Source organism: Photinus pyralis, unplaced genomic scaffold, assembly GCF_008802855.1.
Source record: "Photinus pyralis isolate 1611_PpyrPB1 unplaced genomic scaffold, Ppyr1.3 Ppyr1.4_LG2, whole genome shotgun sequence".
NCBI classification, from domain to species: Eukaryota; Metazoa; Arthropoda; class Insecta; order Coleoptera; family Lampyridae; genus Photinus; species Photinus pyralis.
Genome location: NW_022170403.1, coordinates 7276246 through 7294688, shown reverse-complemented (window position 1 = coordinate 7294688; position 18443 = coordinate 7276246). Strand labels below are relative to the sequence as shown.

The window sequence follows — 18443 nt, the reverse complement described above, 5'->3', positions numbered from 1 at the left end:
GGCTAATCGGCCATTGATTAATGGGGACTTCTCAACGTAGTTGAGTCGATGGCTTCTAAGCGAAGAATCGGACGAATTCTGCGCGACGAGAACACATATTGCGCTTCTGCGGCTCATGCGCGCACACGTAACAAATAGGAATATATACAGGCAAGGCAAAACTGGTTATGTACAGGGTATTTTCATTAAAGGAAAAACGAAAGGATATTTTATTCTAGTTTGGGGACGCAACAGATATCCCTGCTAAAAATCCACTCATTCTAAATAAACTTGCTTATCGCCGTTAAACCGACTCGCGCCCACTATTCGTATAAAGCGGCACATTTCCAGTTTTACACATTCGTACACGGTCAAGTGTGTCAGGGCTAAGAAATCTAAAAAATTTAAACCCGGAGCTGGCTCCCGTTACATTGGCAAGGACCGCAATTTATCTTTTACTTTATCAGCAGAAGCTATAGCAAAAGAGATAAATTATGGAAACGTGTCTGGATTATGAAAATAAAAAGCACAGTAAGTAAGAAGTACCTGCTCATTATGACGGGAGCCATTTAATTGTATTTATCTATTTTTGAATTTTTTGGCATTGTCTTTTAGATTTGTGATTGGGTGTAGGTGCGAATTTAATTAGATTTTGGCGGTTAGAACGATTTTAGTGGTGGTTTCCTCAAATCAAGAGTGTAGAGTTGTTGATTTAGAGGTGTGCTGTTTTAAAGATTGAGCATTATGAATTATACGGGGGTATACAGGGCCGATTAATTACGTGTGAAAGTGGGTCGCGCCGGTCTTGCGGTAAATTAGGTAGAATTAATGGGTTATACGTGACGGTTCCTGATGAGTTCAATCCATTTCACGACGCAGCATGAAAACTGATTCCCCGGGCTTTTTAACGGCCGAAGTTTTTGGAAATTGCTTTTTTTCTAAACTTTGGATTGGTAAAAGACGCTGAATTTTGTTGGTTGAACGAATAAAAATGTCTGCTGAAACCGATTAGCAACATTTTGAAGGTGTGATTGTAAAATTGGGAAAAGTAGGGATTAAAAGAGGGAGGTTTTCGGATGGTAGCCGCGAAGCAATACGGTTTAAAATTCAACACTTGAGGCGTTAAGCGTTAAGTTAGGAGCGCGATAAGAGGAGATTAAGTTATCGTTAGATCGGGCGACTATTGCGAGAGTGATGAAAAAAGTTAATTTGGTCACGGACAAGTGCGGGTCATAAAGATAAGGACACGCGTGGGGTTACACAAAGTCGACCGAGAAACAATTTTTTTCACATACATATCATGAACAATAATACTCGCGAAATCAAGCAAAAATCCTCGCTCTCCCATTACTTTCGCTATGTGAACCTCGCCCTTTAGAAAAACCGAAATGGGTCCTCCTTTCTGAACGCAATGACCTCCATTGGCTTACCCTAACAGCCAATAGAAAACCCGTATTTCGGTTTTGTCAACCAGCTCAAATGGAATGAACGTAACTTTTGGGTCCGAAGAGATCGTGACAACCGCGCTCGGTCTCCCCAATACGTGTTGTTATCGCTAGACATACGTTTGTTCGTGTTCGCTATGAAGACGGTATATGTGTAAATTGTCCATTGTTGCACAAATTACGAATCCAAAACCAAATTTTCGAAAAACGGCAAAGCGACCGTGCGCACAAGTACAACTTTTTATGTATTTGATTAAGTCCAAGAGACAAGTCAAGTTTGAAGGCATACGACTCGTCCACCTCTATTATTGTTCTATTGGTAACAGTTAGGAAGTTAGGTGCTGGTCTAAGATAATAATTATTTTCTCCCCAAATGTGACATCCTAATCAAAATTGTTTACAGAACCTTAGCCCCACTCCATAACAACATTTCTCTTTGTAACAGATAACGCCCAGTGCGCAGCCAGTTCGCTATCGGCTTCCGAATATTATGGAGGCTCACCATACAGGATACAGCGGCATGCTGCGAATATCCGAGAACGGAAAAGGATGCTGAGGTCTGCTATTGGACCCACCGGGTACATTTGTGTTGATATGTGGCATGTGTCCTAGTTTTTCTTCATAGTAGACTTAGGTAGATATTTTACGTTTTTTTTATTTTTTCCGTTGTTTTTTATTTAAGTACCAGAATAAATGTTGTCATATACAAATGGTGACATTCGTTAATTATTTTCTAACACTTACACGATGTTGTTTTGCAGCAGTATAAACTCTGCTTTTGACGAGCTTCGAATGCACGTACCGACTTTTCCATACGAAAAACGACTCAGCAAGATTGATACTCTGCGTCTGGCCATTGCCTACATAGCTCTACTGAGAGAAGTGCTTACAGCTGACTGTGATCCGTTAACATACGTCGAGCGTTGTCTTAGAGGTGATATCAAGGCCGATAGAGCTCATTGGAATACAAGTGGTACGTTATATTTTCATGAATACTGCAGTATATAATACCATAAGATTACATAAGTACCGTAAAAAATGATCAATATTGTTCTTCGCCAACTTGGGGTGGCCTTCAATTCGATTTCGATTATGGCACCGAGATTCATGGACGGGAGATTTGAATCGACCAACTGCGATACGACCACTCAATCCCATTAACCAGTCACGTAGGCCAAACTGAAGCATCAACAGTTCATGACACAGCTGCTATCATTGTCGAACATCGTGAGGAAAACAGCTGTGCTGTGTAAATGCGAATGATCCCTTGTGGTGCTGGTATTTGTCACAAATTATTTTAACTGATAGATTTTTCTTGTTCTAGACTTGACCGCAAGACTCTCATGGATTAACTGGGAAAATTTGGGAGTAAATCCGGGGAGGCGCAGTAATGTTTCTTCCCTGAGTATTTCTTCGGAAAACATGAGTCATTGACTATAGAATAGATGTAACTTTAAGATGCATTGTTTGTGCAATATTATTATTAGCATTAAACTGCGTATTCGATGTCGTTGATGATGTTCATACCGCATTCTCTTTACCTTACAAGTGTTATATTTCTAGATTCAATGCTACAAGGACAAGCGCAGGATATACATTGCGTTACACATTAATGTACGTAGTAATCTTTGCATTTCTTTATAATTTATTCGTGTTTTATATGCAACATTTTTTTATTTTTTATAAATTTCCGTCTGTATTTTTCAAATTGACTTGATCTAACCTCAATTCAGTAACGGCCTTGTGAGCTCTGAAGTGCGCTTTCCGCTTTATCTGTGACAGGTAACAACGCAAACAAGAGGGATAGTGGATAGCGCGGCACAAAATATTGCGGTATAGCAATGTCTGATGCTAATCAGGTAAATGGTACACTAAAACCGTAATTAGTACTCAATAAGAATCAATAATTCAAATGATATGACAATTTTGATCGACAACGGATTGTACGTACAAATCGATGTATAAAAGAATTAACGTGACGTTAACCAAGACAAACTACTTTACGATGTACAAATAACTAAATTTCTATACAACAGCAATATAATCTAATTAATTCAAAATGTAAATGAGATATGTAATGATCCTCGGGGCCTCTCAAACCGACACTGAAAACGTTGACTTACCTTATACTTACCGTTGGCAACTCTGGGCAAAAATGAGGCAAAAACATAGATATATAAATACATAGATACAGCCATACGCCAACATAGTTCAAAAGGACGTACCATCTATTACCATCACTTTCAGCACATTAATTACGTATAGCGCTATCCTTTATAGAGGTACTATTTCTGACGCATGAACAAATTTGCCAATCAGAAGTTGAACTAAATACAATCCTGGATTATCTGCAAAGCCTTCCATCCACCCAGAATTCGCCAAGAACACGCTGCAACTCCGATGCGTCCTTTGGCGATCGCAAATCAAATAAAGCCGAAGCATGTGCTGATACGTTGCAGTGCCGGTTATCATAAGATTATTTAAGAGTCCGTCATGCAAACTGATAGTTAGTAGTTGATACGGGCACTTGATGGATGAACGACTTTACTGTCCCAACCGCTGGAACTTGATGGGAGTCATAGTTGCACTGTGCATCAATGCCTCAAATAAATCTTTTTTTATTATTTTATTACGAGCTGCTTCAGGAATAATACGTTGCTTGATGCTACAAGCTGGACTGCACATACAACGGCGGCTAAGATGACAGGCTCGGCTGGATGGAACTATTTTTTTCTCTTGATGCCTGTAAGACCGAGGGCGGCGACAACGGTTGACCGTTTGGCTCTAGGTTTAGCTTCTAAGGAGTTGGTTGCTTCTTAATCCGCTGCAACCGGATGAGCGGAGTTGGTGTTCGGAAAATGGACGAAGGTAACGACTGCCGACGTAGATCGGTTTCCTACTTGCTCTAAACCTGAATCATGAAGAACACGACACGTCGTTATGATGGATGAACGACGATTGCTGTTTTTCGACAGAATGCGGAATAAGCTCCTCCTCAATGTTCAGTATCGCTGGTACATCTCCATTTCCTGGTCAATGATTGCGACCAACTCCGCGACATTATCATAAGCTTCTAGATGCATGGAGCACGGCCTCGACCTCATGTTGCAGGCAGTCGTTGTGCAGTTTGTCGTTTTTCTGTCGTTTCAGGTCTCATGACCATGTTCCGCTACCAAATTATGTTTGTTACACAATAAATAAGCCGTAGGTTCTCGAAGGCTAATTTTACATTTAGACCAGTCATTGGGGATTTTTACCTGGAAATAAGTCCGTAAGTTTTGAAACTTTGTAGGTTTATAGGTTTTGAGATCTATAAATAAAATTCACAAAATGCACAATCCGAGACGTGCCGCCGTCGGCTCGTTCGTTGACACGCTACTAGTTCTTTATCTTAAGAGCTATTGTTCTACTTTTTTCGCTATTTGGTTCGTTATGGTGTCGCGGCTTGCACCAAGGAAGGAATTTTTTTCTGCGTTTATTGCTAAAAAAGTTATTGTACAAAAACCAACAAACCGTTTTTTTACATGTTCCATAATTTTACACTTTTGCCGTTGATTAACGATCCTAGAGATCGTTTATAATTTTGTATTGCTGTCTGTGGTCTGTCTGTTGGTCTGTCCGTCTGTTCATTTGTCTGTCTGTCCCTCTATCTGTCCGTGTGAACGATAACTTTGTTTAGAAATGTCCGATCGCTTTTACATCTCCGTTAGTTATTAACTGAATTGCATGAAATTCAATATGGACATAGCTTTAGCCATATAATACGCAATGCCAAAAGTTGAGTCGAATCGATTGAAAATTCACAGTGCCCTTTTCGCATCTCGACCATTTATAAAATTGCGAACTTTTTTATTTATAAAAGTATTTGAATGAAATTTGATAAATTGGCACTTGGAATAAATGAAAATCAAACGCCAGTTTCAAAGTTTGGTTTTGCGCATGCGCAGTGCCAACTTTTTTATCTATGGAAGCATTTAAATGAAATTTGATACATAGGCGTTTGGAACAAAGGAAAATGTCACGTTAGTTTCAAAATTTAGATTTGCGCATGCGAAGTTCAAACTTTATTATTTAGAAAAGCATTGAAATGAAATTCTTCTTATAAACTAAAATTGAAGTAGCACGTCAAAAAGGGATTGCACATGTGCAACGCTATCTTTCATATTTGTGGCCGGATTTTTACGATTTTGACAGAAGTTGCATCTTACAAATGGGAAATGGATGCAAGTGGAAATGCGTTTTTTGTAAATCGTTTACGATTACTTTTTAACTTGTTTACAAATATCTCCAAAACTATGCGTTTTTCGAAAAAGTATGCAGAGCGCAAAATTAAAGAGGAGGAAGTTTCCTATAGAGTGTGTTCCTAGTAAATATTTATCACGAAATAATGGCATATCTTCTATTCAATTAATCGATTAATTTATTAATTAATAGATGTTAATAATTTATGATCAATTAATTTCGATTTGAAATGCTATACTTGTTTCCACACCACCCCAGAGGTAAAGTCCACGGCGCGTTTTTTTTAACGTGGTTTCCCCTGTAGGCCTAATCCACTTAGGTACTAAAATTATCTTTGGCAAAGGCCAGACGAACTTTACTCGTTGATTTCCATATCTTCAACGGGGAAAATGGTTACCTCAGCTTCAGAATCGATGTTGATTTCCTTCAACTCGTCGGACTCTCCTTCTGCAGTCGATAAAGAATCATCAAGCAGCGAGGTCTTCTTCATCGTATACTTGACTGATATTTTCACAAGTCTTCCTATTGCAGACACAGCAAATCATTGAACATCTCAATCGTGCTTTCCTGCATCCGCAGGCTCTACCACAAGCCGCTTTGTACTTACAAGATAAAAAAGCAAGTAGTGCTTTAGAAGAAAGATCTTTTAAAGTAATTACTGGAGTGAGGCCAGTTTGTGTTTTCTTCCAACACCATTTTCAACTACTTTCGGACAGCCACGCCATAGTTGAACCTGATCATATGTTCTCAATGAATAATAAATATAAAGAGAAACCAATTGAATAGCCCGTTTTACTATAAAAGATAAATGTATACGCATAGGTATATGGAGATAGGGGCAGTTTATAGAAATTCAATCAGATCTTGAGCCTAAACGGCTCACTTTAGCAAAAATATGCTAAGCAGTAGGAAATTTCTGCCTCTTCAATTTTGCTCTCAACATACTTTTTCGAAAAACGCATAGTTTTGAAGATATTTGCAAAAATCCGTTTTTGGGCGCCATCTTGGCAAGATGGCGGCGCCGGCGGCATGTCTCGGATTGTGCATTTTGTGAATTTTAGTTCTGGACATCCAAACCTGCAAGCCTGCAAAATTTCCAAACTTCCGGACATATTTCCAGGCAAGCCCTATTTTTGATCCCCCATGACTGGCCTAATTTTAATGTGAACAATTTAAAGAACCGACAGTTATATATTGACAGAATGAATGACAATCAAGATTGTGTCAGGTGACGCAAACAACTGTTTCTCGAATTGCTTTATATACGAGGGCAAAGTGAAAAGTTCTCGGCCGGACAATGAAGGACTGTGATCTTCAGTTTAAAAAAAAATTATTTTTCTGCCTTTTTCAAGGTAATTAATTAACAGAATCCCTTTGGTATCCCAAAACACACTGGTCATGACTTTTTCAGTAGATGCAAATGCAATCGACTTGGCTTTCTTTGGCGCTGAACCACCGGCTTCCACCCACTGCTTCGACTGCTGTTTGCTTTCTGGCGTGTAGTGGTGGGCCCATGTCTCATCCATAGTGACAAATCGTCGCACAAAATCGGTCGGGTTCTTTTTAAATCGGTCCAAACATTGCTGCGAATGTCGGTTGCGCAACTGCTTTTGATCCGCATTCAGCAAATGCGGCACCCACCTTGCACAGAGCTTTCGTATCCCTAATTCTTGGTGTAAGATGTTCCGCACTCTTTCTTCCGATATGCCCACGGCCTCAGCTATCTTACACACCTTTTGTTGGATATGGCGATCACACAATTTTAATTATACATAGAGAGTGTGTGTAGTAGTTGTTTTGAGAAAAAATAATGTTCTAATTTTGCTTGTCACGTTAGGTACTTCAAATAAAGTTCTTTATCCGTTATTCTTGAATAATTCTTCATCACGCGGTAAATCCATTCAGTTCAATAGGTTATTGGCCCAGCGAGTGAAAATTAGTTCAATAGATATTGTTTTGAAGAAGTGACAAAGTATATTAGTAAGGTCCATTTGCGTGGAAATCAATTTCATTATTCACGAACGGCGAAACGAAGCAAATCTTACTAATAATATGGCTGAATTTAAAACGAAATTTGAAAAGCTGGATAACACCAACTATTCCATCTGGAAGTTTAAAATGGAGCTGTTATTAATAAAGGAAGGTTTGTGGAAAGTGATTAAGGAGAAAGCGCCCACACCAAAACAAGAATTGAATTCGTCAATTGTAACGAATCATTTAGAAATTGATGCTTGGTACAAGCTGGATGATCAAGCTAGGGCATGGATTGGGCTTTCAGTTAAAGACGATCAACTCACGCATATCTGGAAAGCAAAAAGTGCTGTTGAAGCATGGAGCAATTTAAAGGAATATCATGAAAAGAGTACACTCAGCAATAAAGTGCATTTGATGCGGTTGATTTGTTCACTAAAAATGGACGAAGGCAGTAACGCAATCGATCACATCAATCGAATGATGCAAGAGTTATTCATAAAGCTCAGTGATATTGGTGAATGGTCATTATCAGACAATTGGAGCGTTGCAATGTTGTTAAGTAGTTTACCACGAAGCTATGACACATTGATTACGGCTTTGGAAACGCGCCCAGAAGATGAATTGACATTTGCGCTGGTAAAGCAAAAGGTAATTGCTGAATATGAACGAAGATTGAACACGGTGAATAGTGATTCGACAGATTGGACAGAAAAGGTATTGAAATCTGTTTCCAAGGAAATGAAGTGTTTTTTCTGCAAGAGATCGGGTCATATGAAGAGTTCTTGTGAAAAATACCAAAGGTGGAAAGATAAAAAGAAGAAGGAAGATACAATTAAAGGTAATATTGCGAATGATCGTGAAGTTATGTTCATCACTACGAACAGTATGCATCACAGTGGCTGGATTGTTGATTCGGGTGCAACAAGACACATAACCAATGACAGGAAGTTCTTTTCGTCACTCGATGAATCATATAAGAGTGTTATTGAGGTCGGAAATGGTGGTACTGTGTATGTTAAAGGTAAAGGTAGTGGTAAATTGATGTTTATGGACAGTAAAGACAATGTACGACGTGCTATCGCAAATGAAGTACTGTATGCGCCAAATATGGTTGGAAATGTACTCTCTGTTCGTCGCTTAGTTGAAAACGGTTTAACCATTGAATTCAACAAGAAGTTTCGTGAAATCAAAGCGGATGGACAACAAATTGGCGTTGCAGATCTAGTGGGAAATTTGTATTGCTTACGGCAATCGCATGTGGTGTATTCGGCGATTGAATCTCATAAAGAAAAAGTTGCAGCAGCGGTCTATGTGAAGAATAGGGTTCTTACCAAAGCGACGCGGCGTAAGCTGGACAATGCAGCTGTGGAAATGAAGTTTCTTGGTTACGATAATCACTCTAAGGTATATCGATACTATGATCCACAAAGAGACAGTAATGACAGTGACAGTGTCACATCAAAAATTAATAAATTGGATGACAGACATAGGGTACGTTCCACTTAACGCCCGCAACGACCACGACGCTCGGCTGCCGTTCCACATAACGACCACAGTCGTTATGGTCGCAATCGCGACGTCAGATATGACGTCATTACTAGCGACCGCAACGAGCCCACGGCGCTCGCCTATCGTACCTGGGTCAGCGTGGGCGTTCTAATTTTATAACCTTACATTCTTGACAGGAGACATTTCTAGAGACATTTAACTGTCAGACACTGATTGTTTGAACACGCATGCGTTACAAATTTTTCGTTTTCGCTATGGAGAAAATATAATTACGTGTTTCAGAACGTAACCTTGTGGTGGACATTAGGTACACTATGGATGTTCTACATGCACAAACTGGTAAGTATATATGCTGGTTCGTGAATGTTAGTTATTTGTTAAGGAAAATTCTGCTCTAACACAATTTTCTTTATTGTAGATCTTAGATTTGCAACTAGTTTGCTGCAAAGTGCTTTACCAGGGAATGCGAATGAGACTCGTACCTATAAATGGTAATGCAGCGATTAATGAAAATGCATGTTAGTTTTGAATGAAGAAGAGAAATTGTTTTCGAAGCAGCATTCCCAGAAGAAATTCTGGGGAGAAGTGTTCATTATCATCGTATTAAGTATGGCCGCAGCATTTATGATAGAAATTCAAAAGTCGTCTTCAATATTTTATTAACAAGAAGCAATATCTTGTGTAAAGCGAAGAAGTATGTGTCAATAATTGGTACTGAAAAATAAAAAAATATTTACTAACTTAACGTGACTTTTCATAATCCACCCCACTTTGTATCCTTTACGCATTACGATTTCCTCAACGGCGTCCATGTTGGAAAACTGTTCACTCACGCGTGACGTCACACCGCATTCAAAAGCGTTCCACTTAAGGGTTCGCCCACAACGCCTCTAAGCTAGTGGAACGATAAAACCGCGGTCGCGGTCGTGGTCGTTGCGGGCTTTAAGTGGAACGTACCCATAAAGTAACTGTTCAGGAGGAGTCAACTGTCATTGAAAGTAATTTAAATCAATGTGACAGCAATGAAGAAGATGAACCAGAGGTAAATGCAGAGTCGACATTAGTAACACGCAAGTCTGCCAGAAGCAATATAGGCGTCCCACCAAGTCGACTAATTGATGAAATTCATGTTGCTAATGATCAAGTTGTAGAGCCAACTAATTACCATGAGGCAGTCAACATTAAGTTACCAACAATTTTGTACGATGACAATCAAAGTTGCTTAAAGTTGATTAAAGAAGAAAAATTCGCAAATCGGACAAAGCATATCGACACAAGGATTTATTTTGTGAAGGACTATGTGGATAAAGGAATAGTGAAGTGTGAATATTGTGCAACAGAATCGATGATTGCTGATTTGCTCACTAAACCATTAGGAGTTAATAAAATATATTGAGCCAGTGGAAAATGTAAAATTGCATGATCGAGGAGGAGTGTTGGATATGGCGATCACACAATTTTAATTATACATAGAGAGTGTGTGTAGTAGTTGTTTTGAGAAAAAATAATGTTCTAATTTTGCTTGTCACGTTAGGTACTTCAAATAAAGTTCTTTATCCGTTATTCTTGAATAATTCTTCATCACGCGGTAAATCCATTCAGTTCAATACCTTTACTCCCCTATCATCCAACACGATATTGTGCACCTTTTCAATAGTTTCCGGGATGGTTGCAGTTTTTGGCCGTCCTTCACGTGGGTCATCTTCGAGCGACGTGCGACCACGTTTAAATTCAGCTGCCCACTTTTTTGACGGTTGACATGGGAGGAGCAGAGTTCCCAAAAACTTTTGTCAACTTTGGATGAATTTGTGTAGGGGTTAACCCATCCAAAGGAAGAATTTTAAGACCGCACGATATTCTAGTTTATCCATTTTAACAAATCAAAGACTCGTTTACACACACTACTTGAGTGAACAAATTGAAACTTATCATACGAACTAATGACATACGGGCGCAGGTACGAAACGTCAACTTTCGCTGATTGGATTGCCATCTCTTGGTAAGGCCGAGAACTTTTCATCTTATCCTCGTAGTCGAAATTAGTATGCCCGTAAGAAAATTCAATTCCGAATTCGATTTATTTTGTTTACATTAAAACTTCAGGAAATCTATGTGCAAAATTAAACAATTCTAAAGTGATTTGCATAGTTATGCAAATGCGTAAACCGAAAAAGGAAATTTAATTATAACATGAGATCATAAGTAAGTGTGTCGTAGGCACCTACTACCAAGACCCGAACAAAAATTCCCGAAGAAAACTTTGGTTTAGCAATTTAGGACTCACCAAGAAGTCACCTAAATGTCAGATATTATCTGTAAACGCATGTAACTAAGGGTGATCTAGGAGTGGAAAGACACGCCATCCAACTATAATCTACTCGTGTATCATGACGACATTGATTAAAACTGCTTAAAGATTATTAGATTAACAACTTTGATATAAAATAAAAGTGTAACTTGGTAACAAAACATATTGTAGACTTTTTCCCTTTGAAAATGTCTCATTTATCACTTATTTTACTAATTGTCCTATTTGCAAGTATAGAAGGTAGCTTTATAACAAGTTTCGAAAAGTACTTTGGATCGAAAACGCCGTATCGCGCAGTGGAAAACAAGGATACGACTCCAGTAGAATTTCCAGGTAAGTTTTCTGTAACTAACGCGCGACAACTGAAACCGTTGTGATTATAGGATGTCAACCCAAAAAAATCTGGTACATTATCCGGCATGGGGCCAGGGCGCCCACCAAGAAACATTTACATAACATGGAACAAAATCTTCCTCGAATCGCACAAATCATTATCAACGCAAAGAGTATATCCTGCTCAATGTGATACAATAATATCAAAGAGTTTTTGTAGGTGAATCTTTTTTGGCCGAAATTGAGGAATTGAAAAAGTGGAAGCTACCATTTGACACTGAAGGTATATTAACGGCTGAAGGAGGGAGAGAGTTGTCATCATTGGCCTCGCGAACTAAGGCCAGATTTCCAACGCTATTTCCCGAAGGGTATTCCAAAACACACTACTACGTAATTACTAGACTTCACGTTAACCATGTCTGTACCGTGCATTTCAGTTTAGGCACACCGATGCCGAGAGAACGCAGTCAAGTGCACGTAACTTCACATTTGGATTATTCGGAAATGAACACTACAAAGTCGAGTATCCCCCTCCGCCACCAGTAGACCTCGTACTGAAGGTTGGTATAGCTACATTTAATTAAATCTAAAAAGTTACTAGTTTTATAAAACCTGTACCCGCTACAAAGATGAGGTTGACAGATATGATTACGAGGAGGCGATTGCATTTAGTAAAAGCGATAGGGTGGAAAATGTCATCGCAACAGTGAATGAACGTCTGAACCTAAATGGCACTTTAACATTCGGTAAGCCGTTCCCTTTCACTTCCCATCTTAGATTAGTTTTCGTACAGATGATGTCGACTATATGTATCAAGCGTGTATTCATGAAGCGGCATCCTTTAGGCAATCTGTGTGGTGCTCTTTCCTACCACTTGAAGCAATTAAGGTAAGATAACTGGCGGGCAGTGAAATGATTAACCCAATGGAAATTGTAGGTTTACGGCTTCATAGATTCCTTGGATAACTATCATAAAAGTGGATATAGGTGCGAAGTAACGTATAAGCAAGCGTGCCCTATGTTTAAATCAATGATTGACCACTTCGAAAGGTAAAGAAATTATGCTCCACGCGAAACTATAGCTTAAGACTTGCAGGAAAGATGGTCCCCCCACTACTGTGTATTTCGCACACGACGGAGGAATTTTAAAGTTCTATGCACACCTAGGCCTTTTTAAAGATGATCATCATTTAAATCGGACCGATTACGAGAGTAGTTATCAATGGGATATTAGCAAAATTGGTCCTTTCGCGACTAATATCGCCTTCGTCTTATACAAGTAGGTAGATATTATTCATTGTTAAACATTTATTGTCGTTTAATGTTTGTAGTTGTTCTTCCACCGAGAAAGTTGCAGTTTTATTGCAAGAACGCATGATAAAACTACCAAACTGTGGTGAGTTGTGCGATTTTGAAAGGATCAAGCTCCAGTACAACGACAGCATTAACAATTGCGCCCACGATCAAATCTGTAAAAAGAAAACGCATGCGCTATAATAATGTGACTACTTAGGTAATAAATGCTAAATGTTTTGTATGTCATATTACAGATTCACTGAAGAATTAATTTTATATTTCTGTTACTAATAATGGTAAATACCTAGGATTTATGAACTTCATCCATTTTCATTATAACGGTATTTGTTGAATTGTAAACAATAATTAAATTTCCAATTGATTCGTCATATGTTAACTATACGTTTTAAGGATGTTGAAGTACCTACATTTTCATTGTTAAATAAAATAACACACAAGGAAATGTTTTAATAAGTATACCATGGAAAAACTTGAGTGCCGCTCTGATTTTAGAATTCCAACGCGATTACACAAAATTACGCAATCCGCCGGTACGCACAAATGCCATTGAACAGTGTTTTCTGCGTATAAATAGCAGCAGTTGTGCGACGGATTGCGCTATAATACAGTTCATTTTCAGGGTCGCAGAGTTTAAAAAACTCAAACTGACATTCATTCTCAAACTCACATCGACTCAGAATTCCGCCGCATCAGCAGACACCAAAACACGCGGCACCTTGATAAGGAGGGGATATGACATCAGCAAGGTGGTCATACAATTCTTGTTTCCGGCGCTCAGTTGCGCGTTGAAGGGTTCAAACTCCGGAATTAATTAGGTACAAAGAAAATGCAATTTTTAGACTTTCTTGGAGTTTTATCATTGTGGATATCGTTGTATTCGTAATAAAAAATGCTTCCCAATACAATGCGTACTTTTTTTTTCTAACATATCTTGGAAGTCGGAATTTTCTGGTTTTCTTTAAAGCTATATTGCGCATCTTGTCTCTAATTTGGCCATCGTCATATCTTTTGCCAACCTCTGGTTAATCTGGTTGAATTATCGTAAAGCCCCAAATTGCTGATGTATAACGGGTAGTTACTACAAAACTAGGACCAAAAACCCCGATCGTACTAAACATTTTGATTTTAAGATGATTTTACATACTGGCAAACAATTTGCTGTCGGATAGCTCGATATAACGACAAAATGTTGAAACAAATTTTCTCGGATAGACTTTTTCTCCTGTTCGATAAATTTAAATGGTCGCTCAACAAATATCTGAATTACAAAATATTAAAATATATTTAAAAAAACATCACATTCTGTCTTCAGTTACATCCCTTGCGACGATCTTTCCGGTCTCTCTCGTCCCGTCACATACAAGAAACAAAAAAAATGTAAGGCACGGACAAATATTTAATTACTGGATATTTAATTACTGGACAAAGTACAAATACGGTATTAAAATGTGCTTGAAACGGCGGGATCGGTCAGCGGAGCTTCGGGCGCCACCAGGCGATAGTCTCGCGCCTGGACCAGGACGGCGGACTGAAACTCACGGGACGGTTACGGCTGCCACAGGTGCTTCAATCGGAGAAATTGGTTAATCCAGGGCTTCGAAAAGGTACGGTAAAGACTGACGGTAATCTACAACAGAATTACGGACAACAAATTCCCAAAGGGGGAACGGCAAGTAGTTAATTATCTAAATGAGGAAAATACAGAGGAAGAAACAAAACCCCCCTAACGGTTAAGATAGTATCTCACCTCTAAGTAAAAACAGTCGGAAGAGCGAATGCAACAAAATCTTCTAACCCTAACCAACAAGATGGCTCCTCTCGTGTTCTTACCTATTTATTCAATCGTCAATTTGGGAAGGGAATATGTAGGAAAATCCAAATCGGGCGGCGTGTCGTTGCGATAAGCTCAAAATTAAAACTTCTTTAATTAATTACGCGGCCCACGGAGGTCCTAAAAATCGCCAACCGGTATCTAAATTCTAATTAATTAAGCACGCTTCGAATAAGACCAGACTCCACGCAATCGGACTAGGTTGGCTGCAACAAATAAAATTAGCTACCGGAATTTATTCCTCACTTTTATATATTCACGTTTAATGAAATAAGTTGCAAGTTGTTACTTTTTCGTTCTATTCAATTCGTAATAAAAAAATTATCAAAGTCCTCGTTTGAGATCGAAGGGACTTCAGCGCATTTTTGTGTGGCAGATCAGTATTCTATTAGCCACTTTCGATTCAACCATCAATAACAGATCTTGTCGAAGGCTACTACATTCACTAACCGCTTCCCACTTTCCTCGTTCACCCGCAATTCGCTTTTAAAGATTTGACTCCACCATCAGGAAGATCGTGTCGGGGGCTACCACATTCCCTTTGACGGTACCCACTTCCGACGTTCGGTTCACCCGCAATTCGCGTTTGAAGATTTGACTCCACCATCAGGAAGATCGTGTCGGGGGCTACCACATTTCCTTTGACGGTACCCCCTTCCGACGTCCCGTTCGCCCGCAATTCGCGATTGAAGATTTGACACCACCATCAGTGAGATCGTGTCGCGGGCTACCACATTCCCTTTTACGGTACCCACTTCCGACGTCCCGTTCACCCGCAATTAGCGTTTGAAGATTTGACTCCACCATCAGGAAGATCGTGTCGGGGGCTACCACATTCCCTTTGACGGTACCTCCTTCCGACGTCCCGTTCACCAGCAATTCGCGTTTGAAGATTTGACTCCACCATCAGGAAAATCGTGTCGGGGGCTACCACATTTCCTTTCACGGTACCCCCTTCCGACGTCCCGTTCACCCGCAATTCGCGTTTGAAGATTTGACTCCACCATCAGGAAGATCGTGTCGGGGGCTACCACATTCCCGTTGACGGTACCCCCTTCCGACGTCCCGTTCACTCGCAATTCGCGTTTGAAGATTTGACTCCACCATCAGTGAGATCGTGTCGCGGGCTACCACATTCTCTTTTACGGTACCCACTTCCGACGTCCCGTTCACTCGCAATTCACTTCTATTGGCGACACGAGAAAGAGAGACAGCGATTCGAGATTCACGAAACGTTAAACCGCGTGAGTTCGCAACGGAAGGTAAAAGGCGCCTGACTACTTCTCGAAGACGCGCGCGCGCGCCTCGCAAAAGGTCGTTAATTTCGCCCCTATGACAAAAAACAAAATTCCGCCACGCAGGAGTTGTGCGCGTTTACAACATCTTTCCGACGACACCAATTTCAAAAGAATCGGACCAAAACTGTAGTAGAAGATAGGAAAAAACTGAAAAACCTTCACGTTAGTATACTACGCTCGAGGATGACGCCCAGATGTCGCCAACCCCACATCATGTAGCCATGTCCCTAAGGTTGACAAATTTCACGGCCCTGTAGATACACGTACACCCGTTGCCTTTCTACAAGAGTTCTTCTACGCGCCCACATTTGCTGCCAGCCAGCCAGCCAGCCAGCCAGCCAGCCAGCCAGCCAGCCAGCCAGCCAAAGTGAGATTAAAAGCTACTTTTTACAAAAAAAATTTTTTGCAAAAATGCGCTAAAAAATTTTTTGCAAAAATGCGCTAACAAAAAAAGTCATGGCTATTGCTACTAATAACAGAAATGTTGAAACTTATTTTTCAATTTGCGGGTATACCGTGCACCACCCGGTAAGTCAAACTGACGAGCAGAAATGTCCCCTTTAATCCCTATCGAGTTGCATTTAATTACAACGTAACAATCGATTACAGTTTACAGTAAATCGTTGCTATTAGCCCAAAGAACTTTGTGTGTCCACATTGCAAGGCTTTTAAGTTTAAAACTGAAGCCCCGGGATTATGTTGCGCCAGTGGCCAAGCGAAATTTACGCCATTGGTACCGCCACCAGAGCATTTCTTGGTTTCTGGAAATGGGTCAGATTCTATACATTTTTTTACTCATATCCAGAAATACAACAATTGCTTTCAAATTACGGCATTTGGCGCAAGCAACGTAGAAGTGAGTGCGTTTATTTTTTATTATTCTGGGGAGAGATGGGGACATTTTGGGGCAAGTGTGTCAATATCTAAACGGCTAAACGGTTGAACCGATTGAAACCAAATTTGGTACACATATTCTTAGCCATAAAAGGGCAGAATCGCGTATGCGCAGGTGGGGCGGGTGGTACCTGCGCTTGGCACAGCAAATTTCTTGAAATAATTTTTTCCAGTGCAAATTGATTAGGTATGCATAGCGAGGAAAGAGGACAACGTCCGTCGGGTCAGCTAGTATATTAATAAATAAAAAAGTTCACATAGCGCAGATTTTTCTTGACTCAGGTGCCAGAGCGATACGCTACCGAATGCAAAAAGAACGAACTAAATATCTTGAAAACTGAAGGAGTAGTTACGGCCTCGGACGGACGACGGACAGGGAAAGTGGCTGCAATAGCGCACCCGACTTCGTTGGAAAATGCCCTAGAAAGGGTTTAGAAGATAAATTTCCTACAAAAAAAGTTCCAGAGGGTACCTATATATCTAAGTCTATATGTCGCAGAGTTTTTTTGCACAAAATTCCCTCGTATTGCGCAAAAGGTTTTTGTATACCGTGTCATCTTTAGATCACGCATATGAATGCATTAAAATAACGTATTGATGCAGACCCACGCAAATCATACATTGCGTAAAAACATACACATATTTAAATTATTTTTTTTTCAAAAATGACTCGAGGACTTTTTTTTGGAAATTTAATCTTCTACTATACATATATACATTTTTGCGTATCTATTACGATTTGGCCCGCCTTTTGAAATAAATGCCCGCGATCCTGATTTTCCTAAGAAAACGCCATAAGACTGGGAAGTGTGATCAGATCAGGCCTATATAGTTTCCGTTTCTCTTACATTGCATGGCCCGCAAACTGAATTCACTTTGTGCTTATATCTACTAAAGATCATTGATTATTATTTTACATCGTGGCACATAAGGTACTTAGGTACCCTACCAAACCCTTGTTCTAGGAAATAGGTACAATCGCTTATAAAACACTATGTAACACTTAAGTAAAAATCTAGGAAAATTGGTATAAACCATGACATTTAAATTAGAATGGCCAAAAGAATGAGATTACGTTAGAAGAAGGTATGGGTAGGTACCTACATACCACCTAAGTGAAATATGTAGGTATCTTACAAACATTTAATTTAAAGACGTGCATCACGTTTCTTTAAATGTCAATTACTTTGTATTCCTTTGAAAAATTTAATAATGGTTTGCATTTTTAATGCTAAAAGGTTACCTACTTTACATTCTTCAATTCTAAAAGCAAGTGAGTGGTATTTTCGTTGTTAATAATAACATAGTGTAAG

At 39.5% G+C, this 18443-nt stretch overlaps 2 protein-coding genes and 1 pseudogene across 4 annotated transcripts; 2 read left to right on the top strand and 1 right to left on the bottom strand.

Moving 5' to 3' along the window:
- Positions 1–347: 347 nt before the first annotated feature.
- Positions 348–2926, top strand: LOC116163420 (helix-loop-helix protein 13-like). 2 transcript variants are annotated; one of them, XM_031477330.1, is made up of 3 exons: positions 348–2002; positions 2186–2397; positions 2749–2926. In XM_031477330.1, the coding sequence occupies exons 1-3, from the start codon at positions 1974–1976 to the stop codon at positions 2856–2858; spliced, it is 351 nt and encodes a 116-aa protein (XP_031333190.1). In that variant the 5' UTR covers positions 348–1973; the 3' UTR covers positions 2859–2926. The 2 variants fall into 2 exon arrangements, with proteins under 2 accessions (XP_031333190.1, XP_031333191.1); XM_031477331.1 differs by having other exon boundaries at positions 359–1981.
- Positions 2927–6021: 3095 nt separating this feature from the next.
- Positions 6022–11138, bottom strand: LOC116163168 (annotated as a pseudogene).
- A 40-nt stretch (positions 11139–11178) lies between these two features.
- LOC116163406 (multiple inositol polyphosphate phosphatase 1-like) lies at positions 11179–13876 on the top strand. 2 transcript variants are annotated; one of them, XM_031477311.1, is made up of 10 exons: positions 11256–11790; positions 11841–11963; positions 12011–12180; positions 12228–12350; positions 12392–12536; positions 12584–12678; positions 12728–12840; positions 12887–13069; positions 13122–13303; positions 13727–13876. In XM_031477311.1, the coding sequence occupies exons 1-9, from the start codon at positions 11646–11648 to the stop codon at positions 13285–13287; spliced, it is 1263 nt and encodes a 420-aa protein (XP_031333171.1). In that variant the 5' UTR covers positions 11256–11645; the 3' UTR covers positions 13288–13303; positions 13727–13876. The 2 variants fall into 2 exon arrangements, with proteins under 2 accessions (XP_031333172.1, XP_031333171.1); XM_031477312.1 differs by lacking the exon at positions 13727–13876 and having other exon boundaries at positions 11179–11790; positions 13122–13644.
- Positions 13877–18443: the final 4567 nt, after the last annotated feature.

Coding starts and splice junctions, on each gene's coding strand:
- LOC116163420 (XM_031477330.1), top strand. CDS start 1,974: ATGCTGAGGTCTGCTATTGGACCCACCGG. Junction 2,003..2,185: donor TCTGCTATTGGACCCACCGG/GTACATTTGTGT, acceptor GTTGTTTTGCAG/CAGTATAAACTCTGCTTTTG. Junction 2,398..2,748: donor AGCTCATTGGAATACAAGTG/GTACGTTATATT, acceptor TTCTTGTTCTAG/ACTTGACCGCAAGACTCTCA.
- LOC116163406 (XM_031477311.1), top strand. CDS start 11,646: ATGTCTCATTTATCACTTATTTTACTAATTGTCCTATTTGCAAGTATA. Junction 11,791..11,840: donor GACTCCAGTAGAATTTCCAG/GTAAGTTTTCTG, acceptor TTGTGATTATAG/GATGTCAACCCAAAAAAATC. Junction 13,070..13,121: donor ATCGCCTTCGTCTTATACAA/GTAGGTAGATAT, acceptor TAATGTTTGTAG/TTGTTCTTCCACCGAGAAAG.